The 26,328-nt window shown below is 47.5% G+C and overlaps 1 protein-coding gene and 1 long non-coding RNA gene across 8 annotated transcripts in view; one reads left to right on the top strand and one right to left on the bottom strand.

Annotated features, from left to right (window-relative positions):
• Positions 1-1,312: 1,312 nt before the first annotated feature.
• On the bottom strand, positions 1,313-13,360 carry LOC141370199 (uncharacterized). Of its 2 annotated transcripts, XR_012374045.1 has the most exons (5): positions 13,177-13,360; positions 3,301-3,429; positions 2,850-2,940; positions 2,556-2,723; positions 1,313-1,768 (listed from the first exon to the last, which is right to left on the bottom strand). It is a non-coding gene; the product is annotated as an uncharacterized lncRNA (long non-coding RNA). The 2 variants fall into 2 exon arrangements; XR_012374044.1 differs by lacking the exon at positions 1,313-1,768 and having other exon boundaries at positions 2,219-2,723.
• VLDLR (very low density lipoprotein receptor) overlaps positions 12,968-26,328 on the top strand; it is a 29,844-nt gene continuing 16,483 nt past the window's right edge. For 4 of the 6 annotated variants that reach the window (XM_073878126.1, XM_073878127.1, XM_073878129.1 and 1 more), the window contains exons 1-2: positions 13,592-13,720; positions 25,242-25,361. In XM_073878126.1, coding sequence (XP_073734227.1) covers positions 13,639-13,720; positions 25,242-25,361 — 202 coding nt within the window. In that variant the 5' untranslated portion in view covers positions 13,592-13,638. Of the gene's footprint in view, positions 13,069-13,532; positions 13,721-25,241; positions 25,362-26,328 lie in introns of those variants that run through there. The other 2 variants (XM_025891707.2, XM_073878128.1) reach the window with 2 other exon arrangements.

Genomic DNA, 26,328 nt, shown 5'->3' on the forward strand with positions numbered 1-26,328 from the left:
ACCACTCCAGCAACCCTCAGTTTGTTTCCTGAGAGTAAGAATTTCTCCTATCAGTGAGATCATATGATACATGTCTTTCTCTGGTTGACTTACGAAATACAGTAAGATCTTGGGCCCCTTTTTCCCCCCAGGAGGGTCACTAAAGACCCCCAGGTGGGTCACTAAAGTCCTTATGACATGAAGAAGATATGAAGAGACATATTTCCATAGAAAAATGGAAACTCAAAGTCCTTATACCGATGGACACTCAAAGTCCTTCATTTCCCATCCCCTTCCCTTATAATTTTAAATTCTGACTATCAGTACACTGCCACAGCGAAACCCTCACTGGATACTCCATTAAAACCACTGACAATCACTTATATGTACATTCTCTCTTTGGAGCCAGATGAAAGGCTGTAAGAGAGGTAGGGCAAAAATTGTCTTCTTACTACAGCCAAACAAAGTGAGGCTCAAGGACGCCGAGCTCAGGAGTAACAGAGCCCAGATGCAAACCCCAATTTCTGAATCCAAATGTCAGCACAGATCGCATCACATTAAAGTGATAAAAATGAAAAATGTTGTGAAGCCAACCCAGGGTCAAAAAAGTCCCTTCCACAACACTCCTTGGAAAATGTATCCTTTGGTTCTTAAACAAGGAAATAGAGTCACCCTCTAGGCAAGCAGAGAGGATATTATTTACATTCTGGGTATATCTTATCACCAGCAGGGTCCAGAAATCCTTCTAACACACACATACACAAACACACTCACACACACACTCACACAATCTCCTACCAGTTACTCACTCAGCTGCTTATTAATAGAACATGTCCAGGCAACTTAAAATTTTATCTAGGGGTTGCAAATTTCACACTGGAGTTATCAAACATGACTGCTTATTGTCTCCCATGTTCCTGAACTCAAAGGTCCTGTGGAGCCTGGGGAAGAACAGAACGTTTCAAGAGTGCCACTTTTTAGTGTGTTGTTCCCCATCACAGAAGAGAGCTCCCTGCTCTGAAATCCCAATGTTGCTCGGACAAGGGCCATTCTCTCTTTCCCATATCAAGCATGGGCACCTCACCATTTCTCTGTGCGGGACACCTCTGCCCTCCTAGAGAGCTGGCCAGGTACTGGAGGAAGGGCTCTCCTGCACACCGCTCAGAGCTAACTCAGATCTGTGAGCACATGCAGCTCCGTGAGGGAGAATGGCTATGGGCTTCTGGGCCCTGGAAACTGGTGTTCAGGACCACGAACCGGAGCATCTCCAGGCTGCAGGCATAGGACAGACGTGCACCCCCAGGGCCTACCCATCAGAGCTCATACCTTTAGAATGGTGTATGTTGCATTTCATCTATATCACTGAACGAGTAGCACAGATCACATTCAGTGGTTAAAACTACACACAGTGGAAGCCTATGGTTAACTTCCTTCCATGGAGCCATTTTAGTGCAAGACAGGTGTGTCTTGTGTCCAGTCCCAGACTCTCCGATGCCAAGTTACACAAGGATTCCAGTATAAAGTATCACATCTAGGAGAGGCCCATGCTACGTGTTCCAAAGGACAGAACTTTATGAAGGCTTCAAATGTGTTGGGTCTGAGTTTGGATTCCAGTAGGAATTTCAGGAGGTTATAGGCGGTATAGTCACAGGGTATAGATTATCCTCATTAACCACTTAAGGGCCCTTTAAATGTGTCCACGTTGCAGCCTCCTAGTTGTGTGGGCTCCATGGTTGTGACCCCCAAAATTATAGGACTGTCAATGCAGTTGAAGAGACTGGACAGAGTCCTAAAAGTTTAAGAATACCAGAAGGAAGGCAAAGTTACATGGTGAACACATAGTAATGCTTTATGATCCTCAAACTTCTCGGGTATGACGTGTACATAACGGCAAAATTTTCATATACTCCTTCCCATGTGATACTAACAACCAGGGTCAAAGGTAAGCTGTGAGATAACACATGACTGTAGCAGGAGGTTCTGAGTAGGAAGAGGGGCTGATGAGCTCACAGAGATGGGTGGGGGGCAGGAGGGTCCAAGGGTCCAGCCTAAGGGGGCTAGCCTTTGGAAAGAAAGACAGTGGCAATTTGTCAACAAGTGTCATATGTACAACAGGGAAAGCTGAGAGGATGAATTTGGCAGTCCAATTACAAATAAATGCCACAAACCAATGCAAATAAATGACTCCCACCACAACCCCAAGAAGATTTTTTTTTTTTTTAAATTAAACAAGGGAGTATTTGGGGAGAAAACCACAAAGAGCCCTTCAAAAATCCAGATCACCACATGAAAAGGCACAGTCAGCTTGCTGCTGAGGTTGTAAACCCAACACGCACACTTGCCAAGTCTAGACACAGGACAGGTATTTATAGCTGAGCAAGGTTTAAATGGCCAGTAACATTTCCTTCCAGAGACAGTTTGGTGATTAAGAAAATCAAGCTGCTAACGGAACAGCTACTCCACCTGACAGGGAACAGACCTGTTAGCGGAAATAAACAAACTACTGCCATTTCACGTCAGAGTCCAAGGAAATGGGAAGAGAATTGACCTGACTGGTAAATAGTTCCTGTTTTCACCTTCAATTTCCAAATAATCCTTGTTGCAATATTTCCGATAACTCCTCCGGTGAATCCTCCCCTGAAGTGGACTTGATTTCAGGAAACACTATGAGAGCCACAAGGCACAGTTCCATTTCTCTTCATAGTCTACGAAATATCTCTCATGGGCAGAACCTGCTGAGATTTCTTGAGAGCGCCATTCAGGAGGCAGGCAGAGATCAGATCGACCGGGCGGAGTGAAAAAAAGGAAAAGAAGCAACTTGATTGGCTGTGATTAAAATTTCCTGGCAAAGACAGAAAACAGGACTTTACCTGCCACAAATTATAACTCCTGGGTTTTCTTTTTCCTCCTTCCTTCAAGTTATTAAGAGAATTTCTCACTGCTGCACTCTGCCACAAGATCCTAATCAAAACAACACAGGGAGATAGAATGTTTTCATTTCTCTTTCCAATGACTCTCCCCTAAGACTCTGGGTTTTGCCTGAGGTGAGCCAATGATAACACAGATACTACTTGGTATCTCTTGTTTTGTTCTGTCGTTTTGCTTTTGTCTGGCTCAAAAAAAAAAAAAAAAAAAAAGTTCATGGCCATTGGGGAGAAAAGGAGGAGAAACTATAAAAGTGTTCAGTGTGCCTTTTTAAAGCCTGTGATGTAGAGTTCCTCAAGAGACCTCACTTAGGTGGAGGCATCTCGCCACCTTTAGTGTGGACGCCCGTCTTTCTGTATGTGAGATTTTTAACGCAAACAAGCTGGGGACACTCACTTTAACTCAGAACGTTGATCTGTGCGTGAGCTCCTCCAGACTGCTGCAGGGGGATTATTCTCCTGCGCATGGGTCTGCAGTCTCCTCCGGGGAGTAATGATGTCACGTTTGCCGAGTGCTTTGAAACTTCTAAGAAAGGCAGTACACAAAGTCAAGACATTCTTCACACACTATGTAAGACAGAGCCTTCGTTTTTTCTGTTTCATATTTAGAAAACTGCCCCTCTAGCCAGGCTATGCTATAAAAGGAAGAGAAGATCTTCTGTGACCTTCCCAGATTTTCTCTTGAGTGTTCTGAATAGTCTTTATGCCAGCCAGCCCTCTCTCCCTCGCCTCTTTGTTCTTTCTTGGCGTCTTTGGCAAAGCCGAGAGAGCAATGAAGAAATGTAAAGAGACAAAACTAAACCACCCCCCGTCCTCTCTGCAGTCACTTCTTCCCAAAAAGTTGCCTCTCCAGAGTTCACCAAGAGAACCAAAAGAACCAGATCAAAAGATCTGTGCATACAGTCATCCCAGTTCCATTTCACAAACATGGCAGGCCTTCTAAGTGTTTAAGCCATAATTTTTTACCCTTCAAGGTGCTTACTTCTGACGACAGGAAAGGAATAAGTTTTGATTGCAGAGAAGGATGTTGGTGATATTGGGGTGTTCGTGTTAAGAAGGTGAAAGGTAAGCATTAGCTCTAGTGCAAATCTCGGGTATGCCTTTTCTCCCCAACCCCCTGATCCCAATTCCAGTACTATCCACCTCTCCGTCTATAAAAGACCTCTGATCTTTGCTTCCAAATGGCCTTCCATTATCTTCTTCCCAAAGCAAATCCAAGTCAATTTAGGAACAAGCTCTGATTGGGGTCATTAGCCATCCATCATCCTTCCATTTGGGTCAGTAACCAAGAACCACCCCTCACGTCCAGAAGCCCCTCCCAAAGGGTGAAGCTTTATATTTCCTTCACGTGCAAGAATTGTCCATCCAGAAAAATCGTCAGACCCAGCCCAGAAAACTGCTCTAATAAACACACCTTTGGAGAGAGTTCCATTTCTCCTGGATCAGGGAAAATAATTCTTAAGATCTCCAAATAGAATTCTAATTTCTAGGAGGTGCTAATTCTAGTCCCACCGTGGTTAGTACAACCGCAACCTGTGCTTTGTGATCCTATCAGATGATCAGCTGAAATCACTATTCATTTATGTTCAAAAACATACTTTCTCTCCCACACAATTTATTCAAGGGTTCCTTTAAGATTTCAGCGGAAGACCCCGCTTCTGCTGGAAGTGCTTCTCCAATTACAATGGAATCCCCTTAACTCTTTGATCTGTCTATCCATTTATTCCCGACTTCTGACTCCAGGAATCATTAAGTGGTCTTTCCTCTCTTACATGGCAAACTCTGTCATGCCTCATAATTGAGTGGGCACTCGATAAATGAATGCTATAGTGCTCTGAGGAATAATACACTTCCTATTGGCAGCAAATCCGGCAGAAACTTCCTTAGAAGAAAGCACTGTCAATTACCACTTAACAAGCCTGAATTTTGGCTCCCAGAGAAAAAGCAAACCAAACAGTAACAACTCACCCCCAACAGGAGCCACATCACTATCTGGCCCCTGTCCCCCAGTCACCTGACAAGTGGCTGGCCCCATAGCAGGTCCTTGTTGGTAGACTGACTCATAAAGGCAGGAGAATGGTGATACGTAATCCATCACTGATAGGTAGACGCCAGCTAGGTGCCTGACCGTCTGGCTCTGCGGAGCTTCTGACCTCCTGTGGTCCTTGGCTCTCTTACAGTTGACACATCTAGCTGCGATGAGAGATGTCAGGCCGGGAGCAGGATGCAGAGAGAGGACGGGGAGGCCATTCCGGAACACTGGCAGGAGATTCCACCTCTTTCTTCTGCTGCAGCCACCCCAACTTCCCTGTCTCCCTGAGGGTGAAGCCTCTTCCAACTCGACTACACAGCCTTCCTTCTACGCTACCCTGGGCCAGGCTAGAGCTCCATGCTTGACACCAAGTGGTTCACAATGAGAATGCCAGTCACCTAGGAAGTTCACGCCCAGGTCCCATTTCCAAACTTTGTCATCGAATTGGTCTAGAGTCGAACTTCAGTGTGGATATTCTGGAAAGCTCTCCAGGGGATCTGAATGTGCAGGCAGGGCGCAGGCCCGCTGACCTCCTTCATTCCAATCCTTGGCCCAGACCTGCAATCCCTCGGTCTTTTACAGGGGGCGCTGCTGATAACAACAACAATCAATATCACGTTTAATAATAGTACCTCACAATTCCTGAGCATTTATTCTATGCCAGGCACTGTTCTAAGTGCTTTACTCATACGAATGCACTGAATTCTCATAAGAAGTGGGTGCATTTGTCATTCTTATGTTTCAGGCGAAAACACTGAGGCATAGGGAGAGGTTAAACAATTTGCCTAAAACTTCACAGCTAGTAGGTGACAGTAGGAACCCAGGAGGACTGTCTCCAGCACCTTCTCTGTTAACCATTAACCTACACTGCCTCTCTGTATTCAGTGCACAAAGGTTTTCAGGTACCACAGGGGTGCCCTCTGGATCCTGTATGGATATAATCATCTCCTCAGAAAACTGTATTTCTGAATACATATATCTGCTCCCACTACCCCCTGACCAAGAACCTTCTATGGCTTACTAACTGCTCGTGGGATAAAAGTCCAAACAATATACAAATACCTTCCTCGACTGGACTGGGCTACCCCTCTGGTATCTCCTCCCACCTTCAGCCACTCTACCCTCCAACAATTCCGAATGACTAACAGTCCCTTCCATCCACCATAGAACCCTTGAGAACCAGGACTGCCCCCTCCACACTCTAGATATGGTTGTTATCGGCATTCGTACTCCTCATGAGTGTGTTTCTGAAACAATTTAGAGATGCCAAAGAGCCAAGTTGGAAGGAAGCATATTCATTTAGAAACTCAGCCCTTCAAGGGTGTGACCGGCAGTCTAATGTGAATTTAAACCATACCTGTAACAAGAAAACATTAGATACATCAACTCTCCACCTTCACAAAACCAAAAACTTAGAAATGGAATTATCGTGATGAAATGATATACGCTTATGGACCTTGCTGCATTACTCATAACTTGCAGATTAAAATTCTTACGTCCTATTAAGCATTTACACTTAGCTGGCTCAGTAGGTGCCACAAAGCCCCCATTTCCTTAGAAACTCCCATTGTAGGAGTGTTTTAAACACTATAGCACCACATTCCAAGACCTCCTATAAATTGCAGTTATGGCAAATGAGAACAATCCAGTTTGGGGCCAGAATCTTCGGAATTAGTTCTCAAGAGTTCCTGGAAAATAAAGTGAAACTGGTCCAGCACTTCATTCCTTCACTGAAAAACGGGTAAAGCAAAACCCAACACTTTGCAAAATACAGGCCACCCATTAGTGCACAATGCAACCGGACCGTGGATGTCCATTTGAATGTAAACTACTTGTGGTTTGCTCTCCTTTTCCCAGGTCTATGAATCTCCCCACTACCCTCTGATCCTGCATTCTCATCTGTTTTTCTACTGGACAAGTCCCAGTTTGTGCTTTCTTTGTTCAGAGAGAGAACATCTTTCTATTGGGCCACCAAAGTTCCAAATCATGTCCCCTGATCCTACTCGTTAGGTACTACACATTACAGAATCACTTGACTTCTCAGTCTAGCTCAGGATGTCTCAACCACGGCACCAGTGATATTTTGGACCAGACAGATCATTCTTTGTTGTAGGGGCCTGTTCTGTGTTCTGTAAGCTTTCGGTTTAACAGCAGCCCTGGGCTCTACCCCCGGCATGTCAATAGTACCTGTCCCGGGAGGGGTCTCCAGACGTTGCCAAACATTCCCCGAGGGCAGGATCACTCCCAGTCAGAACCACTGGTCTAGCCTCACACTCAACCCATTTTGGAGTTTCACTCCTGCTGTAAACGCTTTCCCGTGATTGGCCACATTTTTTTTCCTTTCTGAAATTGTTCAAAAGCAGCCTGCGAAAACAGTCTTTGGCCTTGGGATTTCTAAGGTGGTTTTCTTAGACTGTAACCCTCAATGGGGGCTTGTTTGTACTGAGTCCATATCGAGCATTTGATTTCGGTTGAGGTGGGGGTGCAGAGTTGAGAACTTGGCCATGACTCACAAGAAAGCAGCTGTTAGGACAGGCCTTCCTAGTACCTGCATTCCTTTTGTGAATCGCCTCCGGGAGGGGAGGGGCATGTTACTTCCGCTGGATGATCACACATGGAGTTTTGCCTAACACCTTACAGTAAGCACCCTACATCCCCCAAGGGGCCACCTCTCCCAGTCAGTTACTTGTTAGTAATAGAAAACTCAATCCAAACTGACGTATGCAACAAAGAGAATTTATTGGCTCCAGTAAGTGAGCAGTCCTACAGAATCAGCGCTTGCAGGAGAAGCTGACCTCCAGGTGGGCTGAAGGTCAAGTTTGGGTGCCATCTCTCTGAGTCTCTCAGCGTCCTCTTCTTGGTTGGTCTTCAAATTGGCTTCCGTCGTTGTGGTACAATCACCGTACAAGGTCTGGTCCAAGGTCCATATACCACAGTGCTTCCAAGAGGGTGCCTTTCCAATGAAGCAGAAGTCCTGAGCGTCATTTTAACTGGACAGACCTGAGTAATACGCTTAGGGCTGAAGCATCCCATCCATGTGGTCAGGACAAGACCACGGGCCGATGGGTTGAGGCCCTAGAATCAGTCACAGAGGCTGAGGGAGGTAAGTTATGCTGATGGGTTTAGAACAGTGCTTCTCAAAGTGTGTTCCCTGACCAGTGGCATCAGCATCACCTGGGGACTTGTTATAAATACAGATTTTCAGGCCCCACCCCAGATTTGCTGAATCAGGAACTCTGGAGTGGGGCCCAGCCATCCCTGGTTGAATAAGGCCTCCAGGTGATTCTGATGGAAGCTAAAGTTTGTGACCCGCTGGTCGAGACCATCAGGCCCTCCCCCACGGAGCCTGGAGTGGGGTGAATCTGATGCACTTCATTGGGCTGTCACATCATCACAAAAGGATACGGTAGAGGCCTCAGAAGTTACCAAAGCCTTTAAAAGGGGAAAGTTCATTTCACATCTTCCTCCTGTGGCTTGGCTACCGGGTAGAAAATGCAGTAATCAGAGCTTCAAACTAGCAACCGGTCTGGCGACTACAAGGCTTGAGGCAAAGGAAACATCCAACATCGTGTTTGCATTTTCTGTGGGTCCTACCCCACTCACCCCGGAGAAACAACAAATACACGTATGCATATTTGAGAAAAGTAAAGCTACTTGGCCATTCAAACCGCATCGAAGAAGACATTCTCTAAGAAAGTTTCTTAATCATGGCTCATCCTAGGAATCAACTGGAGTAAGATTATATACACAGCCCCTCGGGACAGACAGGAGACCCACTGAGTTAGGATCTCCAAGAGAGGAGCTGAGAACCTGCACTTTTTGCAGACACTGCCAGGGTTACGGATTATGAGTGTTTCTCGAAAACACTGTTCTAAGAGATACATCCAAAGAACTGGGGAGAAAAATCTCAGGAAGGAATTATATGAATATTTCTCAGCGCAAGTAACAGTTTCTTCCTCTTATTTACCTGTTCCCCTCACTACCAGAGCCCCCTAATTGTTTTTCCTCTCGACTTACCTGCTTCCCAGCTCCATCAGTCTTCATACCACTGCCAGAGGGAACGTTCTAGAATGCACTGGCTATCAGGGCTCCAGTCAAAACTCCTCATCACAACCATGGTTTCCTCCAGGGAAGAGAACTAGATGTGTTCCCAGGGAAGGACTTAGCTGGGGGTTACTGCCAATATTCTATTACTTGGAGGCAACTGTGGGCTTATAGATATATATATATATATTTTTATTTACAGAAGTAAATAAGCAAATAAAGAGAGCCATAACTGTACTGATTATGGCAACGTCAATACAATTCTGGGCCCTGAGGATAAAACTAAATACATTTTTTTAAAGTAAAGAAATAGAATATGTCAATATCTCTGGGTATTCAGAGTATGCTTTTAAAAATTCTTTTTCAGGATGCCTGGGTGGCTCAGTCAGTTAAGCAACTACCTTCAGCTCAGGTCATGATCCCAGAGTCCTGGGATCGAGTACTACATTGGGATCCTTGCTCAGCAGAGAGCCTGCTTCTCCCTCTGCCTGCTGCCCCCCCGCGCCCCGTTTGTGCTTTCTAATAAATAAAATCTTTAAAAATTCTTTTTCTCTGCATTTTATAATTACTCCTTTGTGAATCACATAATTTAATAAATTTTTTTTAAATTAAAAAAAAATCCATCACCAGTCCTTGCCATGGCCTGCAGGATGAAAGCCAAGTGTCACTATGCCATACAGGTCTCCACATAAACCAATCCCCACCTCTCCTCCTTAGCCTTCTTCCCCACCATAAGCCTACTTGAAACTCACCCTTGAAACATGTGGCATCTCTTGCATTTCCTTGAATACTTGATACTCTTTTGCCTCTGTTCTGTCTGCTCACGCTGGTTTTCCTTCCCCATTCACCCAGTGCATCAGCCAGGTTAATGCCAGGTCAGGCTGAGGTAACAAAATCCCAGTAGATGAACACAACGCAGATTTATTTTGCACTCACTCTGTGTTAAGAGGCTACAAGGTTTTTTTTGTTTTTTTTTTTATTCTCCAAAGACCCAGGTAGTAAATATTTTAGGCTTTGTGAGCAACATATAGTTTCTACTACATATTTTTCTTCTTTGTTTTGTTCATTTGTTGTTTTTTGGGTGGGGTTTGTGTGTGTGTGTGTGTGTGTGCAATCTTTTAAAAAACGTAAAAACCATTCTTATATTCACAGGCCATCCAAAAACAGGTCACTGGCCATTGGCTGACCTCTACTCTATATGACCATTGCCAGATACGTGCAGACAGTAGAGAATTACTCATGTAGTCATTCACACTGGGTTCATGAAGCAATCAGATCTTGCACATTTTTTGTCATTAGACAGCAGACAAAAAGTGAGGGTCTCATTCAAGTAATTAAATGCTCCAGTCTGCAAATGACATCCTGTGACTTCTCACAAAAAATTGCCCCAAATTCGTCCTTCAGTCCCACCCAACCATAAAGGGGCCAGAAAGTGCAACCCTACCATGTGCCCAGCAGTAATAAGAACTGACATCACTTGGTCAAAATGATGACTCTACTCAGCTCAGAGTCAGCTGCCCTAGAAAGCCTTTTCTGAAGCTGTAATTCCCCAGCCAGTTTAGCTACCCTTCCCCTATAATCTTATAGCACCTTGAACATCCCTTGGGCTGTGCTGTTTCTCTGCCTCTCCCCTACCCCGTTCCTGAGCTTGCTCTGGTTAGCATCTCCCTATGCGCACTGCATAGCACAGTGCCTACCTCCCAGGGATACTCAAAGCATGTTGCCTCAACAAAGAAATAAAAGTGATGGACTGTGGGAGTGAATGGTTGCCTCTGCATCTACCTGAAGGCTTCTGAATCTAGCATTGTCAACCTTTCTGAAACCAGTTTGTTCAACCACACCCGTCTCCACTCATGATAAATTTCTCATTTTGGTTATTTGGTTACTTTCTGTATTCATTAAGTCCATTTCTTCTTATAACTGTTTTCTTCTATCAGTGCTTTGCGGAGAGCTGGTCCCTGAGGCCAGAGAGCACTCGGACTTTATGTGGCTTAGTTTTGTTTTCAGTTTACAGGTCAGAGGGCAGGCACGGAGAGGCACAGTGATTTTCCTAAGTTACACAGCCAAGCAGAGGTCCAGCTAAAAGTTATGCTTCGATTCAACAATAAAGCTACCAGATTGAACACAGAGCCTCAGCTAAGTTCACCAACAATTTATTTATATCCCTAGGAGAGGCAGAAAGCATAGTACATGTTCATCAACTGTTAAGTCTATTATACCATACCAGGGTTTAGCTTGTAGTACCCAGGCATTTATCTCTGAGAAAAATATTAAACACAAGCCACATGGACTGTTTATTAACACTGTGCTTTTTCATATTGATTCCTCTCATCCCTCTACCACCTTTCCTCGTCTGTAAAGTGACACAGCTCATTCTCAGATGGTCTTTCAGAACCCTGAGAATATTGAAGATGATGTGCCCTGGAGGTTTTACCATCGCACCTTAATGCCTGTTAGGTAAACAACACCCGCATGCATTTTCACTACTAAACGGCATAAGACAAATTTGAATTCAATTTCACATGCAACATGTGCATGGCTGCTCCAGTTGGTATCAAATGTACAATCATAGAGAGGGCAAAACGGCATTCGAAATGAGCTATAGTCTAACATTCCACCCACACGCAGCGTGAAGCCCCTCAATGTTTATCAGTCACAATCCTGATATCCTCTGGCCCCACCAAAGTGTATCCTGATCTGCAATTTTCCTTTTCTTGACATCTCCTGAATACAGTAAGTTCCTAATAAATAACCCCTCTGATGGACAGCCTTGACAAATGCCTAGAAGAACCAGGGCAAAGAGAATATAGCGAGGCAGTGCCCACCACGTCTCAGATCACCAATAGAACACCGCTAGAAAGGGGTCCTATTGAAACCTGCAAAGTTTGGGTCATTTGATATGAAAATTAAAAAAAAAAAGAAAAAGGAAAATAACTTTTTAAAAAATATGTAAACCCTTTATTGAAGAAGGAGAAACAGCTCAGTGTGCCCTTCAACTCTTGTTAAGTGCTAAACAGACCACACGAGACAATGCACCTCAGCGAAGGGAAAGTGTGCAAGAAAACTGAAGTAAACACACACACACACACACACAACAAATTACAGGCTCAGGTCCTGCCGGGCACAAAACAAGAATCAGTCCTTAATAGGAATCTTGTCTCTACTTCCTTTTTTTCTTAAGCCTTATAATTAACTGTTACAAAGTGTATCAAGAAGAATAAACCTAGGTTCCCCTCCCCCCAAACAAGAAAAGGTTAAGCTTTTAATTACAGGCCCTCAAACTACCATTTTGTGCAATTAGCAATTAACTATAATCGTTGATGAGAGAATGCAGGGCTGCCCTAGCAATTTCCCTCCTCCCAGGCTGGGTTATTTTAGTCCCGTTCTATGACAGAGAACCAACCACAAACGCACGCACCCTCACACACACTCTCTCATTTAAAAGCACGTGTAATTTTTAGCGAAAATGGCACCTCGGCGCGCGACTGAGACAGGCACCCCGAACCGCACCTCAGAGCAGCCCGAACGTTTCGAGCCCGTCCACTCCATCACTTTCAGGTGGAGGGAGGAGGCCTGAGGAAGACGCTACCTACCAGCCTTACAGTACCAGCCTCTCTCTGGGGTGCAGGAAAGGGTGGCTGAGAGAGAGAGCGAGCGAGCGAGAAAGAGAGAGAGAGAAAGATGCTTGTTGCCTTTGGCAGCCGCAGGTGCCCCCGGGCCGCCAGCCCCGTTAGCGGGCGGTGGCAACGATGGCTGTAGTTTGCATCAGCGCTCACTGCCGCTGCTCCTTGCGGCCGCTGCATTTACAGTCGGCGGCTGTCGGGACCGTACGGTAATGACTGTAGGGAGCGCACCGCTGCGGCGGCTGCAGGTTCCCTAGATCAGGAAATTAGGGCAGGCACCGGGGATTGGAGGCGAGGGCGGCGCGCGAGCCAACCAGCGGCCGCCCCGGGCCCCCGTGAGCCCCGGGCGGACGCGCGGAGCAGCCGGGGCCCAGGAGCAGTCCGGGTGGCAGCGGCGGCCACGGCCACTCACGTACGCACACACACTCGCACACCCCCTGCGCAGGCACCTGGCTGCCCAGAGCTTGTAAGAGCGGCGCGTCTAGGGGAAAGGAGGGCTGAAGCCCCCCTTCCCCCCCCCCCCCCCCCACCCCTCGCTGACCACTCCCCCTCCTGCCCCCTCCTCGCTGCTCACCCCGCGCTCCTGCAGCCGCCAGTGTGGGTGCTCCGCGGCCGGCTCCGCTCTTCTGCCTTCTCCTCTGCTCTCGGCTCCCCACCCCCTCCCCTCCCGAGCCCTCCCCTCCTCTTCCCTCCCCTCCTCTGCAGCGCGTGCATTATTTTCTGCCCGCAGGCTCGGCTTGCACTGCTGCAGCAGCCCGGGGAGGTGGGTGGGTGGGTGGGTGGGTGGGTTGGCTGGTGGGGAGGAGATTGTGCAAGTTGTAGGGGAGAGGGTGCCCTCTTCTTCCCTGCTCCCTTTCCCCCTTTCTAACTCCTTTCCCTCCTCCTCCCCCTCCCCCCTCCCCGCCCCCACCTCCTTCCTCCTTTGCGAAGGGCTGGTAACTTGTTGTGCGGAGCGAGCGAGCGAGCGAGCGGCGGCGGCGGCGGCGGCGGCGGCGGCGGCGGCGGCGGCGGCGGCGGCACCATCCAGGCGGGCACCATGGGCACGTCCGCGCGTTGGGCGCTCTGGCTGCTGCTCGCGCTGTGCTGGGCGCCCCGGGAAAGCCGCGCCACCGGAGCGGGTGAGTGAGAACGCGCCCCTCCGCTGGCTGCCCGGACCCAGCCGGGGCGCCAGGGGGCCCCGAGGCGCGGGTCTCCTTTTGCCCACCCCCCTCCTAAGAGGCGCCTCTCCGCTCTGCTCGCCTCTTTCCCTCCCAACCCTGGTGGCGCCTCTGAGCTGACTGTCAGCGCCGCGGCTACGCGGAGCCGGGCTTGGGGGACAGTGGGATTTGGGGTGTCCTAAAGCCTTGCCTGAACTAGTCTTCATTCCCTTACACTCTGTCCCCCAAAGCCACTGTTTTGCCTCGTTTTTCACCCCGCTTGGCCGGGTCTGGGGAGTGTGGGCTTCTGAGCCACTGAACAATGGTTCTGTCTGCTCTGCCAGGCGGAGTGTTAGGAAGGAGGCAGAGGGCCGGGTAGGGCCGAGCGGTTCGCGGGAGCCCGGTGCACGCTCCCGGGACTTGAGGGAGGGTAGGAGTGCTCGGTGGACGAGGGTGGGCGCCTCCGGGGACGCGTGGCGCCGGGTGCGGGTCCCGGCAGCGAGTCCCTGGTGGCGGTGAGCGGGCGCACGTTCGATGGGCGGCAGCCGGGAGGCTCCAGGGAGCCACTACCAGTGCGCAGCCTGCGCACCCGGACTGCGACTGCCCGGGCGCCCGGTGGTCTCTCTGGAGTACGGGTTAGAGGACGAGTGCCGTTTCAAATAGTACTCCCCACTGGGTGTTTCACCCCTTCTCCCTCCCCACCCCTCCCCCCTCGCCCCCACGCGTGGTGTTTGTAAACCTCCCGGGTCTCCCGTGTAGCTGAGCGGGGGAGGGGAGCGCAACGAAGACTTAATCAGGTTAGTTTGCTGATCTTCGTTCCCGGTGAGACTTCCTCGGGAGGAATTGAGTCCTAATCTAGTGACTGTAATTAGCCTTCATTCCAAACAATAGATCAAAGGGAGTAGCTCGAGAGCTGGTGTGTGGCGCTGGGGACTACCGTCGAGTGCCCAAGGTCTGCCGCTCTGGGCCCGGGAGCCCTGTCCTCAGCCACTCTCCCAGTTGGAGCCGCACAACTTTCCTGGGCAGAGGACAGGAAGCCCTTCTAAGGATTCGGTCAGAGTCCCGGCGCGTCCCTGAAGTGATCTTGGACGTGCGTGACTCAGAGGGGCTTGCTGGCCAGCTCCAGGGAAGTGGGACCGAAAGCTGCCCGCGGCCTGAGTACCCGTTCCAGAGTCCCTAGCTCCTGCCGCCCGGTGGCTTAGGAGGCCCGCCTGCCTGCAGTCACGTGTCTCCTAAAGTGAGCCAACTTTAAAAAGTGTGTGGTCAAGCAGCCTCTCGGGCCATACTTGGGGGTTTGAAGCCTCCCAGTGCCCCCTGCCCTTTGGCTCCGACTGTCCCGAGCGAGCGTGTGAAGCTGGGACGGGCTTTTCTGCCCTCTGCGATTGGCTGGCCGCCCGATCACGTTTGGGTTGGTCACATGTCTCCGCGAACTCAGAATATAGCAGCCTGAGAAGTATTATCTGTAAGGGAACGTGGAACACCCGACAGGCTCCTTCGCGCTGTTCTCTCTTTCCCGCAACCTGGACTCCTTGAAAAAGGCGAGTCGTGGAGACAACCTCTGATATGTAACAAACCTCAGAGCCTGGAAAAGGCCTGCCTACAAGAATTTTCAGACTGGAACATTAATCATTAATGAATGAGCAATACTAACTTATTAAATGATTTCTCAGAATAGCACCATGACTTTCATATACTTTTCCTAACATTTCAAAAGACTAAGGTATACCAGAAACTATTGATAACCTTCTCGGAGGTGAGAGAAAGATTCATTTTTGCTGCATGTTCTCTCCGTATCCTTTTGATTTAACATGTAATAACTTACCCTTAGAGGTTAACTTTATCCAATAGAATGCTGGGAATGCCCTTGAACTGTTGAAATGAGTTAGTTGAAGCCATCTGTTGGCCTTGTCTTAGGTAGGTGAGGGTCCCTTTGGCTCCCCTGTGTCACGTGTGAAATATATGACATGCCATGAATAGTGAAAAACAGAAGCCCATGCAAGACTTAAATTCTTTAAAGGAAAGGCGGCACATCATTTTTTCAACTGGACAGAATCTGGGGTTGGCTGGGGAAGTATTGATCTTAAGCCAACCCAGACTGACTCCTCTCTCAAGTTCAAAGCCCCAGGGTATGTGGGTTGACTTTCTGGTCCTGGTTTTGTATACATCCCTTCTTCCCAACCCCTCCCCCCAAAACCCACTCATGGCACTGGTCTAAAATACTCGAGGACGGGGCAGGGATGTTCTAAGATCCTGACCGGAAACTTCAACCAGGCTAACAAGATAAGTTGAAATTCAGTAGGAGTATACCTGATTGCAAATCCCTAGGAATTCTAGAACATTTTCCTCCAGCCTAGGTAGTCAAACTTAGGATGTGGGATACCACATATTCATTAAAGCCAAAGCCTAGAAGAACCAAGGTTTTAGGAGAGCTATTCAGATATGGCTAGCAACTAGCAAAAGAGGAGACAGAAACTTCTCTGACTGTGGGAGTAGGCTGAATGAAGCTAGCAATACCGAGAGACCCAGAGGGAGAGGAGAAAATAAACTTGACTTCCAACCCGTAGCACCAAGGGAAAGTGTGACAGTGATCCTAATCCTCGTTCAGGCCAAAGAACGAGCGTGTGAGCTGGGCTCCTTTAAAGGAGGATCACCAGGCAAGTGACAGCTTCCTCAAGTCTGAGCACCTCCCTTCCATGAATCGGCCTGTTGCTCCCTTCATGTGACATTTAGCTAGAATGTCCGTCCTGTGTTGTTTTGATTCTCTGCTTTTACTGCTTGTGTCCCCCAGATTCCTCATGTGTGTATAAAGGCCAGGCTCAGTAGCAGAGCCCAATATTAAGACTTTACCATGATCAACCACATGTTGAAGCACTAAGCATTGCTAGTAAGGTTAATTATAGCAGTCTCCATGCTTCAAAGAAGTGAAGTCCTGACTTAAGTGTTTCTGCCTTTCATAAAATTGAATAACCATAAATTTGATTTCACACTTTTACTACCATTTTAGAAGCGATGAAAAGTAGCTACAAGCCCCTTCGATTCCAGAAGTATCCAACTGGTAAGACTTCACAGGAACTCCCAGAGTAGAACATGGCCATAATCAAGGGAACAGGTAGCTCCCAGGCACATGGTTTTGGGTTTTGATCCAAAGGCCAAAAAACTCAGAGCACAGCATATAGACATACAAATAAGTCATGTTAAAAATCTAGATCATTTTCTATTTCTTACAGAATGTGAATGAAGCTGTCCTTTTTGGTAGAAGGAAGAATGACCAAGTATAGGCAGTTACCTCTTTGACTTCAAGTTATATTTAAATTTACTTTGAGTACTGACTGTTCTTTGGAAAGCCACGTTCCTATACTAGCCTATGAGAAATCAAATGCCTCCAAAGGCTATGATAAGGTCTGCAGTGATGTTTGTGATAAATGTACCTGCCTTAGGAGTGCTGCTCAGGGCGGACTGCTCTCCAGATAGTCAATAGACTCAAAATTGCTTAGTGTATTCCCTTCTACTATAAGTTCATCTCAAGAGAGTTCTTAGGGCACAGCATGGAGACTACTTCCAAGACCAAGTGTCCAATAGTACCTTCTGCAAAGGTGATGGACGAGATGTACCTGTTGAGCAGAAGTGGTCCAGGGACAATTTTTTGTGCCCAGCTAAAGAATTTTTAGCTAGCAAATTTGAGGACTGATAGCTTTTTAGCTTTCAGGCTGAGTGTGACTTAGCTTGAGCAGAATCTTACTTGATGATTTCACTCTGTATCTTTCAATCTGAATCGGTGTCTCTTTGCTAAACTGTTCTGTTGGCTTAGCAATAAAAACTCTTAGCATGGCTAATGCCACCTCGTTAGATACACTAGCCATGCTGCAGGAACTAAATCAGATGGCAGGTGATACCATAAAGTTAGCATACTTTCTCCTTCATGTGATGTGTCCTAGGAAAGCTCGGGCCTGCTGGTTATTCGGGGGCTCTAAGTGAAGCAAGAGCTTGCCTCCTGGGTACCATGAGATTAAGGACAGAGATTATGCAAAAAAAAAAAAAAGGGGGGGGTCTTAATGTTTGCTTGCAGAGCCTTTGACTACTTTGTATTTTAGAAATGCCCCTGGGTGGGTGGAGTGGAGGAAGGGTATGCATGCTCTTGCATTTAAGAGGTAACTTTGAAAGCAGAAACTTTAAGATGGGACCACTGGCTGGAGTGGTTGATCTTGCCACCAACTTGGGGCTTCTGGCTTGGGCCTACTGGCTAGGAGCCTTTATGCATATAGATGTGGCTTTGGGGGGCCGGGGCAGGGGGAGTTTGCAATTTGCCAAGCAAGGGAGATGATAAAACCTTAGTGATAGACAACATTTGCAAATTACTTCACGTGTTTATATGTTATAACCTGATACTTCCCCTAAACACAACATTTGCAAATTACTTCCCATGTTATAACTTAATTCTTTTCCCCCCAAACACAATGAGTTAATAGGGTTCCTATTTTATAGACTGCCTCTAATCTTCTGTTTTCCTAAGAAGCCTTCCCAAGATCTGAGGTATTAACTGACCTGTAGGTTCACGAAGCAGGTGGTAGACTGATGTCAACATTTCTTGTACTTCTGCTTAAAACCACTTGACATCCATCTACTGAGCACCTACCATGTGCCATTTGGCATCACCAGGCATGGGGCGGGGAGGGCATGGACACAGTAACTAGGGAGTTGGTCCTTTCTTTTATGGCATTTGGTCTAGTGCGGAAGTCAAATCAAGAAATCAATGCTCCAAAGATAGCCTGGCACAGAAGCTCTGGAGAGGAGTGAGCAGATCCAACATTGAAGACTTAATCATAAAAGAGGCAGAAAGCAGTTGAAGGTTGCTGGAGTTCCCACCTGCTACCTCAGTTACACAATATGATGTTTCCCAATTGTCACCAAGAACTTAGACTCTAATGTGACAAAACCAGATACTACTATTCCATCTCCACAGATAACCTTACAAAAGTGTTCGGATTCGAGCCAACGATGGGTTGCTACCAACATTCCCAGAGAGCACAAAAGCATATCCCAAGTGAAATCCAGGTCCCACACATCAAATTTCTAACTCTACCAGGTAGCTGCTTCTACTGTTCCCTGTGTACCAGAACCTCGGTCCTCACAGGAAAATGAGGCCGACACACCCACACTGACACACTCACTCTGACAGATCAATATGGGAAAGCACACAATTTTAAATGATCAGGTGGCACAAGGATAATGTGCAAGTACCCCCACAGGCATAGGGAACAGTGGACTTTGTAACGTAGAGTCTTCCAAAGTATTCTAGCTGGTCAAACAACTGGTCACACGTTTCAAGTTCAGAAACGCTGGGAAGAAGGCCTTGGAAAAAGTCTATAGTTCAAACCGGTTTTATCAGTGAATTAATAAATCTGTTGAGTCATCCAGGAATACTCACTAGTGCCCAAAAACTCTTGAGACGTCAGGAACCTGGTCCCAAGTTACAAAGATAAATTCTAGGCCCTGCCTTACGGGGGCTCTCCACTTGTAGAGATGGAAATGGGCAGATAGGGCAAGCATCTCTCAAGGGGAGACATGTGTGCCAACTCCAGTAGAGAAGTACACAGGAGTGACAGGAGCAAACCATGACCAAGCAAGGGTGTGAGGGCACAGGCCTGGGGAAGTGGGTGGGTCCCTGGGTGTACTCTGAGCAGATGGCTGGTGGGCACCAATTGGGAAAAGTTGGGGGAAGTAGGTGGGGAACGATCCAGCCCTAGGTAGGGCCAGTGAGAAGCCCAGAAGTGATCCCATCCTTGGCCCTTCAGGCCATTCTAGGTTGCTTGCATCGCCATCTTGATTTGGATAGAGAATGTGGCAGCCTGGAGACAGAGGAAGAGGAAACAAATTTAGATCAAGTGATGGATGAGAGCCTGGACAGGGCCAGGGCTTGACGGCAAAACGTCAGGGGAGAAGAACCCAGGCTCTCTATGAGACCAAGGGTTTAGAGGAAGGGATGGAGCCCCTCAAGCATAGGGGCTTCTGGTGAAGAGAAGACAGATTTTAGAAGAACCTCTTTATCATGCATGCATGTTAAGGCATCTAGATACATTTTACCTTACCTAATGGGTACAGGGGCTTCGCCTCGTGTTATCACCATAATGTCTGTTATAAGCGTGGCATTTACCAGCCATGCCCATCCGGTGATGGGCATGCAGGCTTATGGGGGCAGGACTATGTATTCTAACCCTGAAAAGGACCTAGTCACTTCCATTGTGGGTCAAATCTTATACCTCCTAACCCTCGGGCAGTGCTTTCCAAGTATGGTCAGAGAGCAGCAGCGGTCAGTACCATCTAGGAACTTGGAAAGGCAAGCTTGGGCCCCACTCTGCTCTTGCTGAATCTGAAATTCTGGGAGGAGGGGCCCAGCACAGGTTCTAACAAGCATTGTGGGGGTTCGGATGCAAATGAGAACAGGAGCACCACTGACCTAACAATCTACCACCCACAGAAACTAGTAACTTCACAATGTGCTCCGACTTTACCAAGGTGCCCTAGACTAGAAAGCCAAGCCCTGTAGTCCTAGGAAAAACCTTGCTGAGGATACAAAGGTGGCTTTTTTTTTTTTTTTTTTTTTAATGAAAATGTGACAGGGAGGGAAGACAGCCTTGTCTTTCAATAATAAGACTATATTAGGATAGTATCATCTTGACAGCTGAAACTACCTAATTCTGGAATGATTTAAACAGACTCTACTACCCAAGTTACCAAAAGCAACAGAATATTCTAGCGGGAAGTAGTCCTGCATTAGGTGCTCTAGGTTGTGTGTGTGATAGGCAGCATGGTATCTGGAGCCAGACCGCCCAGGTTCAAATTCTCATTCTGTGCAGGCTGATCTTGGGCGAGTACTATGCTCCCTTATCTATACTCCTCTTTCCTGAGGAGTAGTGCTCAGAGCATAGTGCTCAGAGCGTAGGATTTAGAATTTAGGTGAATTAAAAGACTGAAGTCTTAGCGCCATGTTTGGCCAACAATTTTAAGAACTTATTTACTCTTGATTCTTAAGGTCACCTCCACCCAATGTCAGTGGAAAAACTGAAAACCGAACTGTAAGATTCACTTATTTCAGTGAATCAGAAGGATCAGCCAAAGTGGTTGACAGCTTCTGGTTGGTTCTTCCAAGCGCTTTAGAGGCTGACGTGAGGGCCAGAGCTCAGCCTTTGTGCCCACAGCTCCGGCCGTCTTCCTTCCTCCCTCTAGCTCACTAACCTCTTCTCCGGAGAGAAAACCACTCTCCTGACTCCCAAGTCTGCTGGTCCTAAAATGAGTTTTAGCCTATGAATAGAAAGATTGGTATTAAGGAGGCAGCAGAAGTGAGCCTGACTAAAAATAAATGCCCTTGGCGGCCCCGAAGTGGCCAACCCAGTGGACTGAAGAAATTCCTGTAGATAACAGCCGGGTGCTCCAGCAACGAGGAGAGGGAGAGCCACTGGACTCCTCGGGCCTGCCGGTCCCGGAGGAGTGGCAGCCAGAGTCTCTCTGTGCAAGTTCAAGTTCAGGTCTGCGCCTGATACCCGGAAACCTCTCTCTGGGAAATGCGTAGCCCGTGTGGAAGGCTGGGTATTTACTGGAAGGTCTATGCAGTTCTCCACTGAAGCTTCCATATTGTTCTTCCCTGTTAACCTTTGCGGGGACAGTCCCGACATCAGCAGGCTGACTTCTCTGTGCACGTAAACCCCTGAGTTTCTTGGAGCCAGTGACCTGCCAACATGGCTGGGTAGCAATGCTCACTCCTTAGGTAAGCAAGGCTCCTGGGACAAGGCGCCTTGACCTCAGTTTGCAGGGTCTGATTCCCGCCTGCCCCCCCAACCCCCCAAGCAAGTGACAGAATTAGCAAGTTAGCCTCTCACACTTCTGGACCTTCATTCAATACAAATGCAAATAGCTGTGATAAGGTACATATATGACTAGGTGCAAGTGACTTCCAACCCCCTGACCCAGAGGGGCAGGGATATTCATTCTAAGTATTAGAGCTGAAAAGAAAATGCAGATTGAGGCCAACGGTTTGGTTTCTTAAAAAGCAATACAAAGAACCCTTCTCAAATGCTTACACAAAACTCCAGTATCGAAAAAGAAAGCCTTCCTGGTTAAACAGACAAAATACCCAAGTTTCCCCACTGTCACCTTCCCCCTCAACTTTAACCACCCTTTTGGCACTAAGGCATTCCCATGAAACCCTGTGGCTTTGAGAAACCTGCTAAAAACCACGTTTTCTCCCAACTGTTCACCTTTCTGAGCAGATAGATCTGGGGAAACAGGCTGCCTAGAGCTTGTACTTCTGGGGTCATTTTTTGAGGCCTTGGTAGTCTTAGCTTAGTCTAAGAATTAAAAGCACCTTTGGGCAGGGGGGCAGACGCCTAGGTGGTGCAGTCGGTTGAGTGTCCGACTCTTGGTTTCAGCTCAGGTTGCAATCTCAGGGTCATGAGATGAGCCCCGCGTTGGGCTCCATGCTCAGTGCAGAGTCTGCTTAGAGCTCTCTCTCCCTCCCCCCTCCCCTCCCCTCCCTCTCTCTCTCTAAACAAAATTCTTGAAAAAAAAAATAAAAATCAATATAAGCACCTCGGGTAGAGATGATTTCAAGCTCAACCTGCCCCGTTTATGAAAGTAGAATGCTGAACCTGAGACATAACTGTCATGGATGAAAACAGACTATGGGTCCACAGTCTTGTAATCCCCCAAGGCTGTGGAAACCAAAAGCTTCTTAACTTGCTTGGTGCTTTCGGTTCTCCTGGAGCTCTGTACGGCGGCGTTCCCAGCTGAGCACCAGAGGTGTGAGGGAGAATCTTTTTGAATCTTGGACAGAAGACCCATAGCGCTGCAGTCTGGCTGAGGTCCCAGCACCAGATTCAGGGCCCAGGGGGCCCTGGCTACTCTGCACCAGGAGCACTTTCTGCCCAGGAGCAATCTCTCATAACAGAGTGCTTAGATAACAAGAAACTGAGGCACGGCCATGAGGCTTATAGTCTTTACTCACCTCTCTTTAAAGAGAGGGTCCTTTAGAAAGGCAGCTGGCCAGGCTTAGCCCCCACCACCCTCACCCCGCTCCTCTCATGAAGGGGCAGCAACATTCAGTACGTTTCTCCCCTCCTAACCCCCATCGTCCCCCCTGGTAATGCAGAGTCATGTGTGTGTCCCGGTAAAAACACAGCTTTAGGACAATCGGGCAGAAGTGGAAATACCTCAGATAAGAAGAGGTAGAAATTGAAACTCCTTTTGGTCCTAAGGTATTGGAATAAACACTAAGAAAATGCTTTTCTCTGTCCTGAGTCTGCTCGGTATCGACTCCTGAAGCAATGCTGCTGGGATTTTAAACATCATTTATTATTGCTGATCATTCTGTTTGCTACAACTATGTTCAGAGACCCTGTTGGAGGTGCTGGTGAGCTGAATGCCAGCCTTATTTTACCTGTGTCCCTGTATTTGATCCCAGGCTGGCTTGAGTGTCTAGGAAATCTGTAGCTTCAAAAGTCATTTTTAAGATCTTCAGGACCTAACCCTGAAGTTGGAAAACCATCATTTAACACCTACTTTTATGTCCCTGTCCAAGTGTGATTATATGCCTACCTTTTTGACAGCGTAGGGATCAGTGTCTGAATTTTTGTCTCTTTTTCACTGAACAACCTTTGGTACCGAAAACCTTTAAAAATAATTCAGAGCCTCCTACCTGCAGCCTGACTGTTCTTTCCAACTAGATTTCTATCGACTTTGATGACAAATTGTGCACTTGCTACTTTTCAAATGAAGTACTCTAAATAGATTCTTACAACTCCCACAGCCCTCAAAGGCCGTGGGGATAGAGAACTGAAGCCAGGGGCTCCTGGAGCAGATTGCCCCAGCACTGAGAACACAGAGAAGCTCTTGGGATTACAGTGATGGGAGGGGGGAGCCGCTCTTCCTATTCGGTTGAACAGTATAAAACCCAGACCCTGACCTATCCCACCAACAACCTCTTCCCTTCTCAATCCCTGATACCTTACGCCCAGTACGACACTTGTGGAATGGACGAACGGTACAATATAGAGGTAGGAAATGCCACCGGATCCTACTGCATTGTATCTGGGTCCCAGCTTAACTGGACTCTGGGAGCAGAGTGGTACACACCGTTTAGGAATACACTGAGGACCTGGGAATGTCACCACACCCATACGGTAAACCTGACTGGGACCGAATTCTAACCTCCCTGGGAATTAGCCACAAAGCATAGGCTGCCCCCGGAGAGTGGGGAGTAGCTATAGCCGGGAGGTAAAGGGAGTATTGTGCACCCAGCACAAGAGTTCCAGCCTGTGCTTGTCCCTGGAGCATCTGTTCTTAAACCAGCACGCCGCAGCTGCAAATGCAGGAAGGTGGCAGGAAGTCGGAAGGCTTTCTGCTTGGAAGGCCTCCCTGAGTAATCTGCAGGAGCTATAGGGCCCCCCTGGTTGTCCCGAATATTTGCAGTCTATTTCTATTAAGCAACCAGGTCCTCGCCTTGTAGCGCAAAGAAATCCATATGCTCATGGTAGGAAGCCTCTGAACGTCCCCTGTCCCGTGCCAGGCAAAAAAAAAACAGATGAAACTAAGTGCTCTACTTACAAGGATTAGTTCATACCACTGTGTGAATTAAATGTCCATACGTCGAGCCTAGGAACACGGAGAGTCAGAGGAACAAAATCCAGGTCTGTGGCTCTCCCTCACTTTGTTTTTCTCCCGTCGCTAAGAATGATCTCCCTTTACCTCTCAACTGTACCTTCCTGATTTTTATCTTCGAGGCGTTTTGTAAGCATGTCTTTTTCTAATGAGATCTCAAATTCTAAGACAAGGGGGCACACATTAAACTCTCTCTTCTGCCCCCTCCTTGCTACCCTTTCTAAATCTCCCTTAGTTTACTTGTAATGGGAGCATCATTCATGAATAACCGTAAAGAATATGGCCAAGAAATGCCATTAAAGGATTAGGATTTGGCTGTGTGATTGTAGCTACACAAGTGAGTTAAACAAACGAGGGAAATGAGTCCAGGGGCGGGTGACTCGGACCCAACTCCCCGTGGCCTCTGGGCAATCTAGGTTCCTTCTATCTTGGTCTGGCTCCGTTGGCCCAAACTCACTATTCCAGCCACCATGCCCAATTTTCAGAAGCCAGAAAGGAATAAAAGAAAGGAAAATGGGTCCCTGTCCCTTTGAGGATATTTCCCAGAAGTTTTATTTACCATTTCTATTTACATTCCATTAGCCAGACCTTAGCCCCATCCATGGCTATGCCTCACTGCAAGAGAGACTGGGAAACCTGGTCTTCTCCAGATGGCATTTGCCCAGCTAAGAACTCAACTACTGTCCCTCACTGCCCCAGTGCCCACCCAGCCCCGGCGACTAGAATGTTCTACCCTGCTATGTCCGCAGCTGTCCCTGTGAAAGGGACCGTATCCACAGGTTTTGGGTAACTTGCATCTCTGACTTCCCACGCTTGTATCCCAGCTTAGCTAAGTGCTCCCTCCTGATTTTAGGAAGAAAAGCCAAATGTGAACCCTCCCAATTCCAGTGCACAAACGGCCGCTGTATTACGTTGCTGTGGAAATGTGATGGGGACGAAGACTGCGCTGATGGCAGTGACGAAAGGAACTGTGGTAAGGAGCCCAACAGTGTCCCCGGCCACCTCATGAGGATGCATGCGCATCACTGAATGTGATGCTCTTAGCTTAGCTTCTCAAATGTATCGGGATTCTGAAGACAGAATCCACTCCTAAAAACTGCTTTGAACCAGGGTCCCAAGAGTCTATACATCCTGGTCCAGAGGAATCTGGTTCAATGTTTGACACTGTCAGCCTGGGTGTGGAATGCTGCAGATCAAATGGGGGTCCTTTCAAAGGACAGGACCTGGTTTATCGTAGGTCAGGCAAACATTTGGCATAGGAAGCTGGGAGAAGTGACGGGAGGATCTGAAGTAGAGACAGACAGAAACTTGCTTAGAACAGACTTTCTTTTTGTAATTCTCAAATAGCTCTTCTCCCCCTAAAAAGAAAGTCATGTATAGCAAGAAATCCCCTAAGGTTTCAGTGGGTTAATAAACTCGTGACATAGAAACTATAGGCCAATGCAGATCACAGATCACTTAAGGATTTTTAAAAAGTCTCTGCCCATAATAGATGCTAATTCTAAAGCATTAGGTAGGGTGGAAGACAATCTTTCCCCAAGAGAATGGGGACAGACAGTCATACCCACTGATCAGTGTCTATCAGAAGATCATTGTGAGAAATGCCTCATGTTGAGCCAGAACTACATGTCAAGGTGGTGTCTAGGTTACCTTGAATACATGCTGAAGTTTATTTTTTGATCCCTTTGTTCTATGTTGTAAAAATCCTGAAACAAGATGGTGTACAGAAGTCGGTGACAACATTGTCATTTGCCTTTTAAAGGATGTTATATAAAGATGTCCGCTCTACAAACAAGAAGTACAGAAGAAAAATAGAAGCTAAATGTAGATAGCATCCATTGCCATCTTGTTATGTCCTTACCTGCTTCTTCATGTGCGGTTACAAAAATGGCAGAGCATAGGCATCATGGCACCTGGTCTTACGCTTCAGCTCGCCAAGC

This window comes from Callorhinus ursinus, unplaced genomic scaffold (assembly GCF_003265705.2).
Source record: "Callorhinus ursinus isolate GAN/ISIS: 27379988/994484 unplaced genomic scaffold, GSC_fseal_2.0 scaffold28, whole genome shotgun sequence".
In the NCBI taxonomy this organism is placed as follows: Eukaryota; Metazoa; Chordata; class Mammalia; order Carnivora; family Otariidae; genus Callorhinus; species Callorhinus ursinus.